At 34.8% G+C, this 12,332-nt stretch overlaps 1 protein-coding gene across 1 annotated transcript; it reads left to right on the forward strand.

The window, feature by feature from the left end:
• Nucleotides 1–393: 393 nt before the first annotated feature.
• LOC131024978 (uncharacterized) lies at nucleotides 394–9,447 on the forward strand. Its single transcript, XM_057954574.1, has 4 exons — nucleotides 394–636; nucleotides 742–802; nucleotides 8,439–8,500; nucleotides 9,135–9,447. The coding sequence occupies exons 1-4, from the start codon at nucleotides 517–519 to the stop codon at nucleotides 9,276–9,278; spliced, it is 387 nt and encodes a 128-aa protein (XP_057810557.1). The 5' UTR covers nucleotides 394–516; the 3' UTR covers nucleotides 9,279–9,447.
• The last annotated feature ends 2,885 nt before the right edge of the window (nucleotides 9,448–12,332 follow it).

A 12,332-nucleotide genomic window follows, 5' to 3' on the forward strand; every position in this document is an offset into this window, starting at 1 on the left:
CATTTGTTCTATTTTGTCCGTATTTACTCTTTTACGTATAATTTTTACAAATAATGAGTAAGATCATTTCGGTAAAAAAAAAAAATGTTCCCACACTACTCCAAGTGACTAGTTTTCAGTATTGTCAAGAAAAATCTTTATTATAGATTTGAACCCATGATTCAACTTACCGACTAATAGTCTAATACAGGCAAGAAATAGTTTTTTTCCGTTATTCACATGGAATTAAGATTATATGAATCTCTCCTTGTCTGAGATCAAATGTCATATCATGATTTTGTCATTTAGATTAAAAGGCAAGACATGATAGGGATATCTTCAATTTTGTATTAAATGTTGAGCACATAAACACCTGCATGTTCTCCTCAAACAAAATTCCATCTCTGCATTTAATGCTTCATTTCCCCTTCCTAATACTTATATGCATCGCCTTCTCACATTCCCAAAGCAACACAACTCTTCTCCTCTCAAATATATAGCATTCCAGTATTAATTCAAATAATCTGTATTATTATTATGGCTGCACTACTAGCTTATTATCTGGTTTTGTATCTTTATTTGCATGCATGCACCGCTAGACTTCTAATGGTTTTGGATAAAAAATCTGTTGCTGGTCAACTTCAATTTCGGAGCAAGGTTAGATTTGTGAATTTACTCTTACGTTCAATTTTAAGCTTGTATATTTTAGAGAGATTCATGCAAAATTTGAGTTTTGGAGTGACTAGGATACCTCTGGTGCAGGAATCAAACATCGTTGATCAGTTGGATAATAACAAGTTTTTATCAGCTCAAAACAATGAAGGTTTGTGAGAAAGCTATTTAATTAGCTATATAGCATACTTCTATTATTCTATGTATAGATTTATGCTAAGCGCGGCGAACCTCCCCACCCCATGCTTCTATATATAGATTTGTTGGAATTTAAGAATATAAATGGAGAATTTTATTTGATTAGCTAAAGGAAATTTGGAGAAGTTAATTGGAGAGATTTTGGAGTAAGTGCACTAGTGTATTAAGATGTGGACGTGTGTATTTGGAGAGAGAGTTTAGCAATAGTAACCAATTTTCTTTTCCTTCACTGCACACTTTTCTTCACACACCATCACTAATTCATACAACACATATATATAATACACAATGTCGGCTACTTTTCCTTAACCGACTTTAATTAACTAGTCTAGATAATTCTACTTCTAGACAATTCTTTTACTTCCTTTGTTTCTAGATTTTTCTTTTACAAATATCTTTACTTAAAAATCAAGTTTATTTATATTTCAACACTCCCCCTTAAACTTGATTTGTCATTCCGAGCAAACTTCTCAGCTTGATAAAATCTTCATGCTTAAGTGGCTTTGTGAAGATGTCTGCAACTTGATCTTGTGATTTCACGTATTCCACTTGAACTTCTTTCTTTGCGATGCATTCTCTGATGTAGTGGAAGCGGGTGTCAATGTGCTTGCTTCGATTATGAAACACTGGATTTTTGGATAGCGCGATTGCCGACTTGTTATCCACGTAAATAGTTGTTGGCTCCTTTTGTGGCCATCCAAGCTCTTCCAGTAAACTCCGTAGCCAAACTGCATGGCAAACACTGGATGTAGCAGCCACATATTCAGCTTCACATGTTGACAGCGTGACTATGGGTTGCTTCTTCGACATCCAGGTGAAAGCAGTGTCTCCCATGAAGAACACGAATCCGCTTGTACTCTTCCGATCATCATTATCTCCAGCCCAATCGCTATCACTATACCCAACAAGCTTATAATCATCAGTACTTGAATAGAACAGGCCATAGTTGAGCGTACCTTTGAGGTAGCGAAGAATTCTCTTTGCCGCCTTAAAATGCGTAGTGGTTGGATTCTCCATATAGCGACTCACGAGTCCTGTCGCATAAAGAATGTCCGGCCTTGTGCAAGTTAAGTACCGTAAACTTCCAACCAAGCTCTTAAACAATGTCGGGTCCACCTTTTCTCCTCCATCATTCTTGGATAATTTGATCCCGCATTCCACTGGCGTGTTGATTGCTTTGCAGTCCTCCATTTTGAACTTCTTGAGAATTTCCTTGGCGTATCCTTCTTGTGTGATGAAGATCCCATCTTCGAGTTGCTTGACTTCCACGCCGAGATAGTACGCCATCAGCCCAATGTCGGTCATCTCAAACTCCTTTGACATGGCCTTCTTGAACTCTTCGATCATCTTTGGATTATTTCCTGTGAAAATCAAATCATCGACATACAAGCACACAATTAAGACATCTCCTCCATTGGCTTTCACGTAGAGAGCATGCTCGTGAGGGCATTTGGTGAAACCATTATCCTCCAAGTACTTATCGATCCTGCTATTCCATGCCCTTGGTGCTTGCTTTAGTCCGTATAGGGCCTTCTTTAACCTCAAGACTTTATCTTCTTGCCCTTTCACCTCGTAGTCCATTGGCTGCTTGATATAGACTTCTTTGTCTATATACCCATTCAAGAAGGCTGACTTGACATCCATTTGATAAATCTTCCATCTATTTTGGGCTGCAAGAGAGAGTATTAGTCTAATAGTTTCTAAGCGAGCGACTGGAGCAAATACCTCATCATAATCGATTCCAGCTCTTTGACTATATCCTTTCACGACGAGCCTCGCTTTATATCTTTCCACTTCACCTTTGGAATTCTTCTTAACTTTATACACCCACTTGACTCCAATGGCCTTGTGCCCTTTTGGTAGTGTCACGAGCTCCCATGTATCATTCTTCCTTATGGCTTTGATCTCTTCATCCATCGCGACTCGCCAATTTTCACTATCTGCTGCTTCTTCAAAGCTAACAGGCTCACAATCAGCAAATAGGCAAAATAAGGTAAGATCTTCTAACCTTTCAGTATCCTCATATATCTCGCCCAAACTCCTTGCTCGTGGTGTGGCTCTTTCATTTAAGAAAGATGGTGGCGAGTCTTCAGTGACTGGCACTGGTGAAGCTGGTGGAGTCACTGGCTCTTGTTGGACTTCTCCAATTTGCTCTTCTGCTCTTTGTTCTTCTAACTGTGGGATGTAGGTGAAGTCACCGTTGGAGCTGAAATCCCATACTCCTTCTTCGTCGAACTCCACATCTCGACTTATCACTGTTTTCTTGGTTTCTGGGTTATATAACTTATAGCCTTTGGAGCTAGAGTCGTACCCGATAAAGATGAATGCTTCGCTTTTATCGTCGAGCTTCTTCCTTCTCTCATCTGGTACATGCACGTAGGCTTTGCTCCCAAATACCTTTAGGTGGGAAATTCCTGGCTTTCTCCCGCTCCAGGCTTCTTGTGGAGTCATTCCCCACACGCTCCTTGTCGGCGATCGGTTGGATAGGTACACCGCGCACGCCACTGCTTCGGCCCAAAACTCTTTAGGCAGATTCTTCGTCTTTAGCATGCTCCTCGCCATCTCCATGATTGTTCTGTTTTTTCTTTCCGCCACTCCATTTTGTTGGGGGGATCTCGGAACTGTCAGGGGCCTTCGAATTCCATTTGCTTCGCAAAATTCTAGAAACTCCCTTGACGTGAATTCTCCGCCTCGATCGGACCTCATGGCCTTGATTTGTCGTCCGCTCTCCTTCTCCACGGCAGCTTTGAATTTCTTGAATGCATCAAATACTTCTGACTTCTGCTTCAAGAAATATACCCACGTTTTTCTAGAAAAATCATCAATGAATAGCAGAAAATAATTATTTTTACCGAGGGAGCTTGGATTTATTGGCCCACACACGTCAGCATGAATCAACTCCAGTGGCTTTTGAGCTCTTGAGCTTGACTCCTTTGGGAATGGCTTTCTGAACTGCTTCCCGAGTAGACAACCTTCGCAGAGTTGATCGGGATGTTTGATGGATGGTAGGCCTCTCACCATCTCTTTCTTTGATAGCAACTCCAAGCCGCCAAAATTTAAGTGCCCAAACCGAAGATGCCACAACCAAGACTTATCTTGGTAACACGCTTTTAGGCATTTTGCCATGTCATTTCGAATATTCAATAAGAACATTCTATTTTCAGACATTGGCACCTTGGCAATAAGATTATTTTTGCCATCTCTTATTGAAAGGTTATAATCTCTCATGTGAATATCATAACCTTTCTCCAAGAGTTGTCCCAAACTCAAGATATTATTTTTCATATTGGGCACGTAATAAACGTTGGAAATAAATTCATGATTTCCATTCTTCAAGCGGATTAAAATTTTTCCTTTTCCTTTAACTGGAATTTTAGATTCATCACCAAAGGAGACATTGCCACTTACTGATTCATCGAGCTCCACAAACATGTTTCTCTTCCCGCACATGTGATTGCTAGCACCAGTGTCGAGGTACCACGTGTCATCTTGTCTTCCAGCTTCTCCTTTATATGCCAGAAGCACACTACCAATATCTTGATTTGTACTTTCGGCGTAATTGGCCTTCTCTTCAATCCTTACTTTTTCACTTCTGCACTCGGAAGCATAGTGCCCAAATTTATGACAATTATAACACTTTATTGAGGATTTATCGTACCTCGACTGCGGGTTGCTCCTCCCTCGACCACTTGTAAACTCCTTTCTTTCACTACTGTTGACGAAGCCTGCTCGTCCTCGTCCACGTCCACGACCTCTTCCTCGATCTTGACCTTGACCACGTCCTCTCCCAAATTGTCCATGGCCATTGCTCGGACCTTCTTCTTTTTCTTTCGGGCGTACTTGCAACTTTAAAAGTTGCTCTGAAATTTCTTGCTTCTTCTTTTGCTTCTCCTCATATGCTTGCAGCGACCCCAACAAGAGATCGATCGTCATCTCCTCCAAATTTTTAGTTTCTTCAATCGTCACCACAATGTGCTCAAACTTTGGAGTTAGTGAGCGCAATATTTTCTCCATAATTCTAACATCCTCCAATTTTTCACCATTTCTTTTCATTTGATTAGACACCGCCAAGACTCTTGAAAAATAATCCGAAATTGATTCGGACTCTTTCATATGTAAAGACTCAAACTCTCCTCTTAAAGTTTGAAGTCGTACCTTTTTTACTTGATCTGCTCCTTTGCACGCGTTCTGGAGCTTCTCCCATGCTTCTTTGGCGCTGCTCGCGTTTGAGATTTTCTCGAAATCGTCGTCCCCTAGCGCCTGATAAATGAGACAGAGAGCCTTCTTGTCTCTCTTTCTCGCGTCTCGCAATCTATCCTTTTGTTGTTGGGATAGTGCGGCCTCGTCCTGCGGCTCCTCGTAGCCATTCTCCACGATCTCCCAAACGTCGTGGGCTCCCAATAGCGCCTTCATCTTGATGCTCCAATTGTCGAAGTTGCTCTTGTTGAGCATGGGGACTTGAAACGATTGTAAATTTGCCATACCACAGGTAGAATCTTGTGGCTCTGATACCACTTTGTTGGAATTTAAGAATATAAATGGAGAATTTTATTTGATTAGCTAAAGGAAATTTGGAGAAGTTAATTGGAGAGATTTTGGAGTAAGTGCACTAGTGTATTAAGATGTGGACGTGTGTATTTGGAGAGAGAGTTTAGCAATAGTAACCAATTTTCTTTTCCTTCACTGCACACTTTTCTTCACACACCATCACTAATTCATACAACACATATATATAATACACAATGTCGGCTACTTTTCCTTAACCGACTTTAATTAACTAGTCTAGATAATTCTACTTCTAGACAATTCTTTTACTTCCTTTGTTTCTAGATTTTTCTTTTACAAATATCTTTACTTAAAAATCAAGTTTATTTATATTTCAACAAGATTCATGCTTCTATATATAATCTCTAGGCTCCACAATTAATTCTCACCATCCCCTTCTCCCAACTTGAAAAATATTTAAGATTCTATATTGTAAATTTGTGTGTCATCTCCTATTGCATATTTAGATAAATAATACTCCATGTGGCAATCCTAATGGGTTAAGATTGTCCAATGTTAGGGTGTATATATACAAACCCTAAATTCTAATCCCTTAATATTAATCAAGTACTCCCTCCGTCCGAGCGAAGGTGAGACGTTTTTTTTTTTTCGACACGGGATTTAAGGAGCTAGTGTTTAATGAAAAAATTAATGAAAAAGAGAGAGTGAATGAAAAAGTAGATTTAATTTATTCCAAAAAATTAAAGCAAACAACTCAACTTCGTTGGGACGGTCTGAAAATGAATACGACTCAATTTCGTTGGGATCGAGGGAGTATCAATTATCCACGATGTCACACTTTTTTTTTAGGTGAGATGTCACACTAATTAACAATGTCTGAATTGCTCAAAAAAAAATCTTGTTATTTCATTTCATCATGCAGCTGATAGTCTAATAATTATTGTTATGGAATTTCAGGAATCTCTACCAGTGTTGAACCAAATAAAGATGGATCTATTTTAGAATTTGGGTGTTTCCAGTTTTATTTTCTTTTCTTTTTTTGAGTTTGGGGGACGGAATGGACTGAACTAAGATCTCACGCTCTTATAATATGAGTGAATTAATATTATAAGAGTGTGTTTGCTTTGAGGTATACAAAATGCCATATAAAATTTTGGACAATACTTTTTTTTTTGGGTAAGATATAATTTTATACCACCTACGGAAGATCAGTGTTAGAAGTTTATACCACTTTATAAAGAGATATTATCATTCAAAATAAATAAAATATAAAAAATATGATCTCCTACTTTATTATCCCTTTATTTAAAGGGATAAAAATAAATAAACACACCCCTAAGCTACAAGATTTTGGTATTTCTTTAACATTATTTCAAGATATATATGGATTGAAAATAAAATGATTTATTCCATTATTGCTATCAGAAGGGCCGGCATGGATATATATTTCTTGGGATTAACTGCAAACAAATTATTAAATTTTCAAATAAATATTCTTATTTTGCAAAATCGACTTTAAAATATATATTAAAATTATTTAATTATTAATTTATTTATTTTTTTATCATCTCACTCATTTTTTCGGCCAAACTAGTGATGAAGTGATCATTTGAAACCTTATGTGCCCAAATCTTAGTGTTGTTGCTGTTTCGAAAGTAAGAATAATTTTGATAAGAAGAATCTAAGGAATCGAAGGATTTCAATGTCTTGTTGCTGCAATTTTAATTTGATAATTAGGGAGGGAAGGAGACAAATTAAATAGGGATAAAAGAGATTTATAACTTTTAATTGTCTGTTGCAGAATCAACATCAATTTTACCCAACTCAAGACATTATTTCTATTTTTTGCATATTGTCACGCAAGCATATTTTTATCAAAAGAACATATTTATGCTATATTACTATGTCAGATTCCGCAAGTTAGCAAAGTGAGAAAAAAAAAAAATAGGAGTAGGGATGTAATCGAAACGAACCGAACTGAATAGTGGTGTTTTCAAGTTTGGTTTGTTAAATATCGAATCAAATTCCGAATTTTATTTGTCGAATACTTTGAGGCTCACGAACTTAATCGAGCCTACACGAACTTTCTAAATTTATATTTATTTTTAAAATATTGATTATTTTCTTTTGAAATTAGACTATTTAATTCAAAATAATAATATATTAATTAATTTCTTATAACAAACAAAGTTTGTTGAAGATTTAATACAATTATTATTATTTTTAGTAGATAAATATAAGTTGTACCTACTAATAATTTATGTTTTTCAAGCTGAATAACTTAACGAACGTGTTCACGAGCTAACGAGCCGAATACTACCAAGCTCAAATTTGGTTTGTTTATTTATTGAACTTCTTTAAACGAATTTGAAAGAACTTTTTTCGAGCCGAGCTTCGAATAGTTCACGAGCGGCTTGGTTTGTTTATAGCCCTAAGTAGGAGTAATAGTTATAAGTAACTTTTATACATATATATAGGGGCGCGCTCCAGTGAGACCCCCTATTTTTCGTGTAACATGGGTACAATGAATAAGACATATAATACAAATGAACAAAACGCATATCTAATGAACAAGATGTATATACTGATGAAAAATAAAATTTAAAAAATTCGTAATGAATAAGACATATATACTGATGAACAGGGTCGTATATACTGATGAACAATACAGTATATACTGATGAATAACAAAATTTAAAATATTCTGCTCCCTCCAGGATTCGAACCCTGGGAAAAAAAAATCACCCTCCAGATACAATATCAGCCATAGGATTGATAAAATAAACGCCCCAGATCGTGCCCTAGATCTCACTAAAATTAGGGGGTCTCATTAGAGCGGCCCCCTATATATATATATATATATATATATATATATATATATATATATATATATATATATATATCTAATTATAATCATAGAAGAGGACGAGGTAACGTGGAATATTAACTACAAATTAATAATTGCCTCCATCATTTGTATTGTTTCCATCTCGTAAATTCTAGTTACCAATTTGTAAGTTATTCTCAATTATGTATTTTGCATTGATAAAATTAATTATTGAAAAGTCTATATACGCATGCAGGCAAAACAACAAAAGGTTCACAATCATGGAAGATTTTGCATCATCGGGATACTGAAGCAAAGGTATAACGGTATAATTATAAATATCTTAAATTAACCCTGCTTCAACCGATACAGAAAGTCCACAGATATCAATATCATAATATTTTTATTTTAAATATTATGTTTCACTATTATAAATGCACGTGGTATGAATTTGATACTGTATCATATAGTAAAATTACACTATTATGTATAGATTCAACAAAAGGATTGAATAAAATAAATATTTATTTAAAAAAATACTCCATAAATCAGTAGTTATTTTTAATTCTTAGATCATGAAGATTTATGACGAATTCATTACTTTGCTGAATAATTTTGTGGTCTAAGGTTCGAATCTAATAAATGACGAAAATTTCAACTTTTTTTTACAATTTTCACAACAAATTTATAATGCTTCATAGCGAATACATTTAGACCTATAATTTTTACTTACGTCACACATTAAATCAGTGGCGGACACAAGTGTAGCCGGGGGAGGCTCCATCAAACATTTCTTTTTAATTTTTATTCTTGTAAAATTGTAAATTATTGGTATCTTGTGTGAATTATTGTACAATAACCCTCATTATCAAATCAAATTAAAAGAAAATTGTTTTTTTTTCTTTGTGTTCGCCTCTGACTAATATATAGTCTCCACCATGTATATATGCAGATATGGAAGAGAAGAGAACGGATGATGGTGTCAGACGCCGAGGAAAATGTGAGCGCTAAGGATAAGGGCGCGGTGGAAGATATCGTAGTCATGGATTATGCCCAACCCCATCGCAAACCGCCTATTCATAACAAAGGCACCTAATATTCCAATCTTCATTTCTTCTGTTTTTGTTTTTCAATATTTATTTTTGGGTTTATGGACAAAAAGAAGCAGGGGCACCAGCTCAGAATTTAAACATGTAACAATATTAAATCTGATAACTAGAAATGAATTACGATAATATTTGATCAATAAGTTCATGCAAGTTTTGACAAAAGATTTATGTTCAATGCATGTATCAAGTTGGATTCGTTGAATTGGGGAATGATGGTCCTTATTTACATGTTGTATGTTGTTTGAATCAAATGTGAGGGGAATAAAGAATAATATTTCATCTTGATATTTCATGTGTTTTTGCTATCACCATAAATGTTGCTATTATTTGTGTCCCAACTTTAAGCAATCGAATAAGTGAACATTGCTTTTATTGCGCCATCAATGGACAAGACATTTGGGCTGCCAGTTATGCACTTTTGGAGTAATCAATTGGGCCGGATCCCGCAGGCCCAGACCGATCGAATTGGGTAAGACTACAGCTACCAGCAATTAGGAGGGTTGAACGGTTAATCCACAATTTAATCAATGAGTTCGCAAGACTTCTTATAAAAATAGAACAACTCTGAGGTTTTTAGTTGAGTTTATTAGGTGTAAAAATAAGTTTTAATATGTAAAAGTAAGTTTCAATAATTTATTAACTTTTTAAAAAATAAGTTCTTTATTAAACTTTATTTTTCATAATAAGCAACAATTATTTTACAAAATAATGCTTCTATGATTTGTTAATTGTTATTTTCATCAACCTTTCAATTTCTTGAGACATTATATTTTATAAACTTCCGAAACATTTATTGAAGCATAAAATAAGCATAACTAAATACCAATCTTGTAACATTTCACATGCAACTATTTGTTAAACTAAAAAAGATAATGCAAGGTGTGTGTTGGTCAAGCGGTAAGGGGTTAATGTCTAAGGTCAAAGGTCTTGAGCTTGAGTCCCATATGACGCGACTTTTAACCCAAAAAGAAAAATAGGACAAGATCAATGGGACGGAGGGAGTATGTTATTACTCGATATTTGAATAATATAATGTTTACTTTTTAGGCAATTATATATTTTCAAGAAGTTGGTTGTATTAGGTTTGTAACCCTTTTTACAGTGGATGCAATAAATGTAATAGTTCTCATGTTCTTATGAAAATAATAGTTCTCACTAAAACCACACACACACACACACACACACACATATATATAGGAATGGTTTCAATGAGATCCCTAGTGAGATCTTAGACTAATTTGTAGGTGTTGGTTTAATGTATCCTATGTAGGCCTGTCGATTAGTTCAGGTTCGGTTACACGAATAGAAAATTTCAGTTACCCGAAATCAAATTAGGCTAAATCCACTAACCGTTTTCGAACCGGAATTGGTGTTCGGTTACCCAATAACCGAATCGGTTATTTGTATATTCGAACACCCATTTTAAAAATAAAACTCACAAAAATTGCTACTTGGAGGATTCGAAGTGTCGAACACAAATCTTCAATAAATACAAGGCACTATTTATCCACTACACCAAGATACTTTCTTATTCTATTAGTACAATATAATTCTATTTTAACTAAATATCATTTAAAAAATAACAATAAATATAATTAAAATATAAATTAAGTTATAAATTGAATAAAAATCGATTATTCGGTCAATCCGAATTGGTTATCTGGTTAATCAATACCTGAAATTTTTGAAAATCTAATAACTAATACCAAATCGATAACCGAAAAAATCGGTTATTGGGTAACCAAACTTGAATGGTTCGATTCGGTTATCGGGTTATCCAATATCTGCCTATCTGGTATCCGTTTAGACAACCCTAATCTTATGGCTGATGTTTACCTGAAGGGGTGAAAATTTTACTTGGGTTCGAATCATAGAGGAAGGAAAAATTTTACTAATTTTTTAAATATTATTATTCAACACTATATACTGACATATTCATTAGTCTCACATCTCACGAAAAATAGTAATATCACTATAACATAATTATATATATATATATATATAGCTAAGGTTCAATGAAGAAGGCCTAAATGTAAGAGAGAAGAGAGAAATAATCTCATCTGTTGATCTTATCTAATCTAACGGACATGATTTATTCACGTCATGTTCAACGGTTTTTTTCATTGAACATATGGGGGGTCAAACCCCAAAACCCCCAAAAATATTGTATACGTTCAATATATTTGATGAATGTTCAACGAAAAAATCCGTTGAACATAGAGTGAATAAATCATGTCCGTTAGATTAGATAAGATCAACAGATGGGATTACTTCTCTCTTCTCTCTTACATTTAGGCCTTTTTCATTGAACCTAACCCATATATATATATATATATATATATATATGAGAAAAATATACTCTCTATGTTTTATCAAAATGTATCATTTTTTTATTTCGTCTGTCCCATCAAAATATATCACGTCTATTTTGGGACGTGATATCAGTTTCTATTTTTAACCTTTGGATACTTTTGAGATCAGCTTGTATAAAATATGCTAGCATCCAAGAAATCTAGCTAATTTTCAACTTTGGATTCTTTTTTTGAGATAATCATGTATCAGAAATCTAATTCAAATATGATAAAAAGTCAAAACATCATTTCCCATGTTGTATGACCCACAAAAATTAGAGTTTGTTAAAGTCCCATCACCTTTGTCTATCTAAAAATATGACGTTCTCTACGAATCGATCTGATCTAATAAGTCGTGTGAACTGACTCGCCATTTGCAAATGTTCCGAGTCCCGACTCTCCATATTTAAGAGTGTTGTATTTTCCGTCATTTCGATATATTCCATAAGAGTGCATCTGTCATTTTTCATATAACACTATAATAAAATGGATCTCTTTCTCCATTGCAACACACTCACATAATCTTTATTAAAACACGAACCATCAAAAGTGATGTAGACTCTCAACAAAAAGAGAGTATTATTTAGAAAATTCCTCTTACTTGGTTTCTATTATAAAACTTTTTTGTTTTCAATTTCTTACCACTTGGATCTTGTTTTATTTTATTTTTCATTTTTCATTATATGTGTG

Source organism: Salvia miltiorrhiza, chromosome 1, assembly GCF_028751815.1.
Source record: "Salvia miltiorrhiza cultivar Shanhuang (shh) chromosome 1, IMPLAD_Smil_shh, whole genome shotgun sequence".
NCBI classification, from domain to species: Eukaryota; Viridiplantae; Streptophyta; class Magnoliopsida; order Lamiales; family Lamiaceae; genus Salvia; species Salvia miltiorrhiza.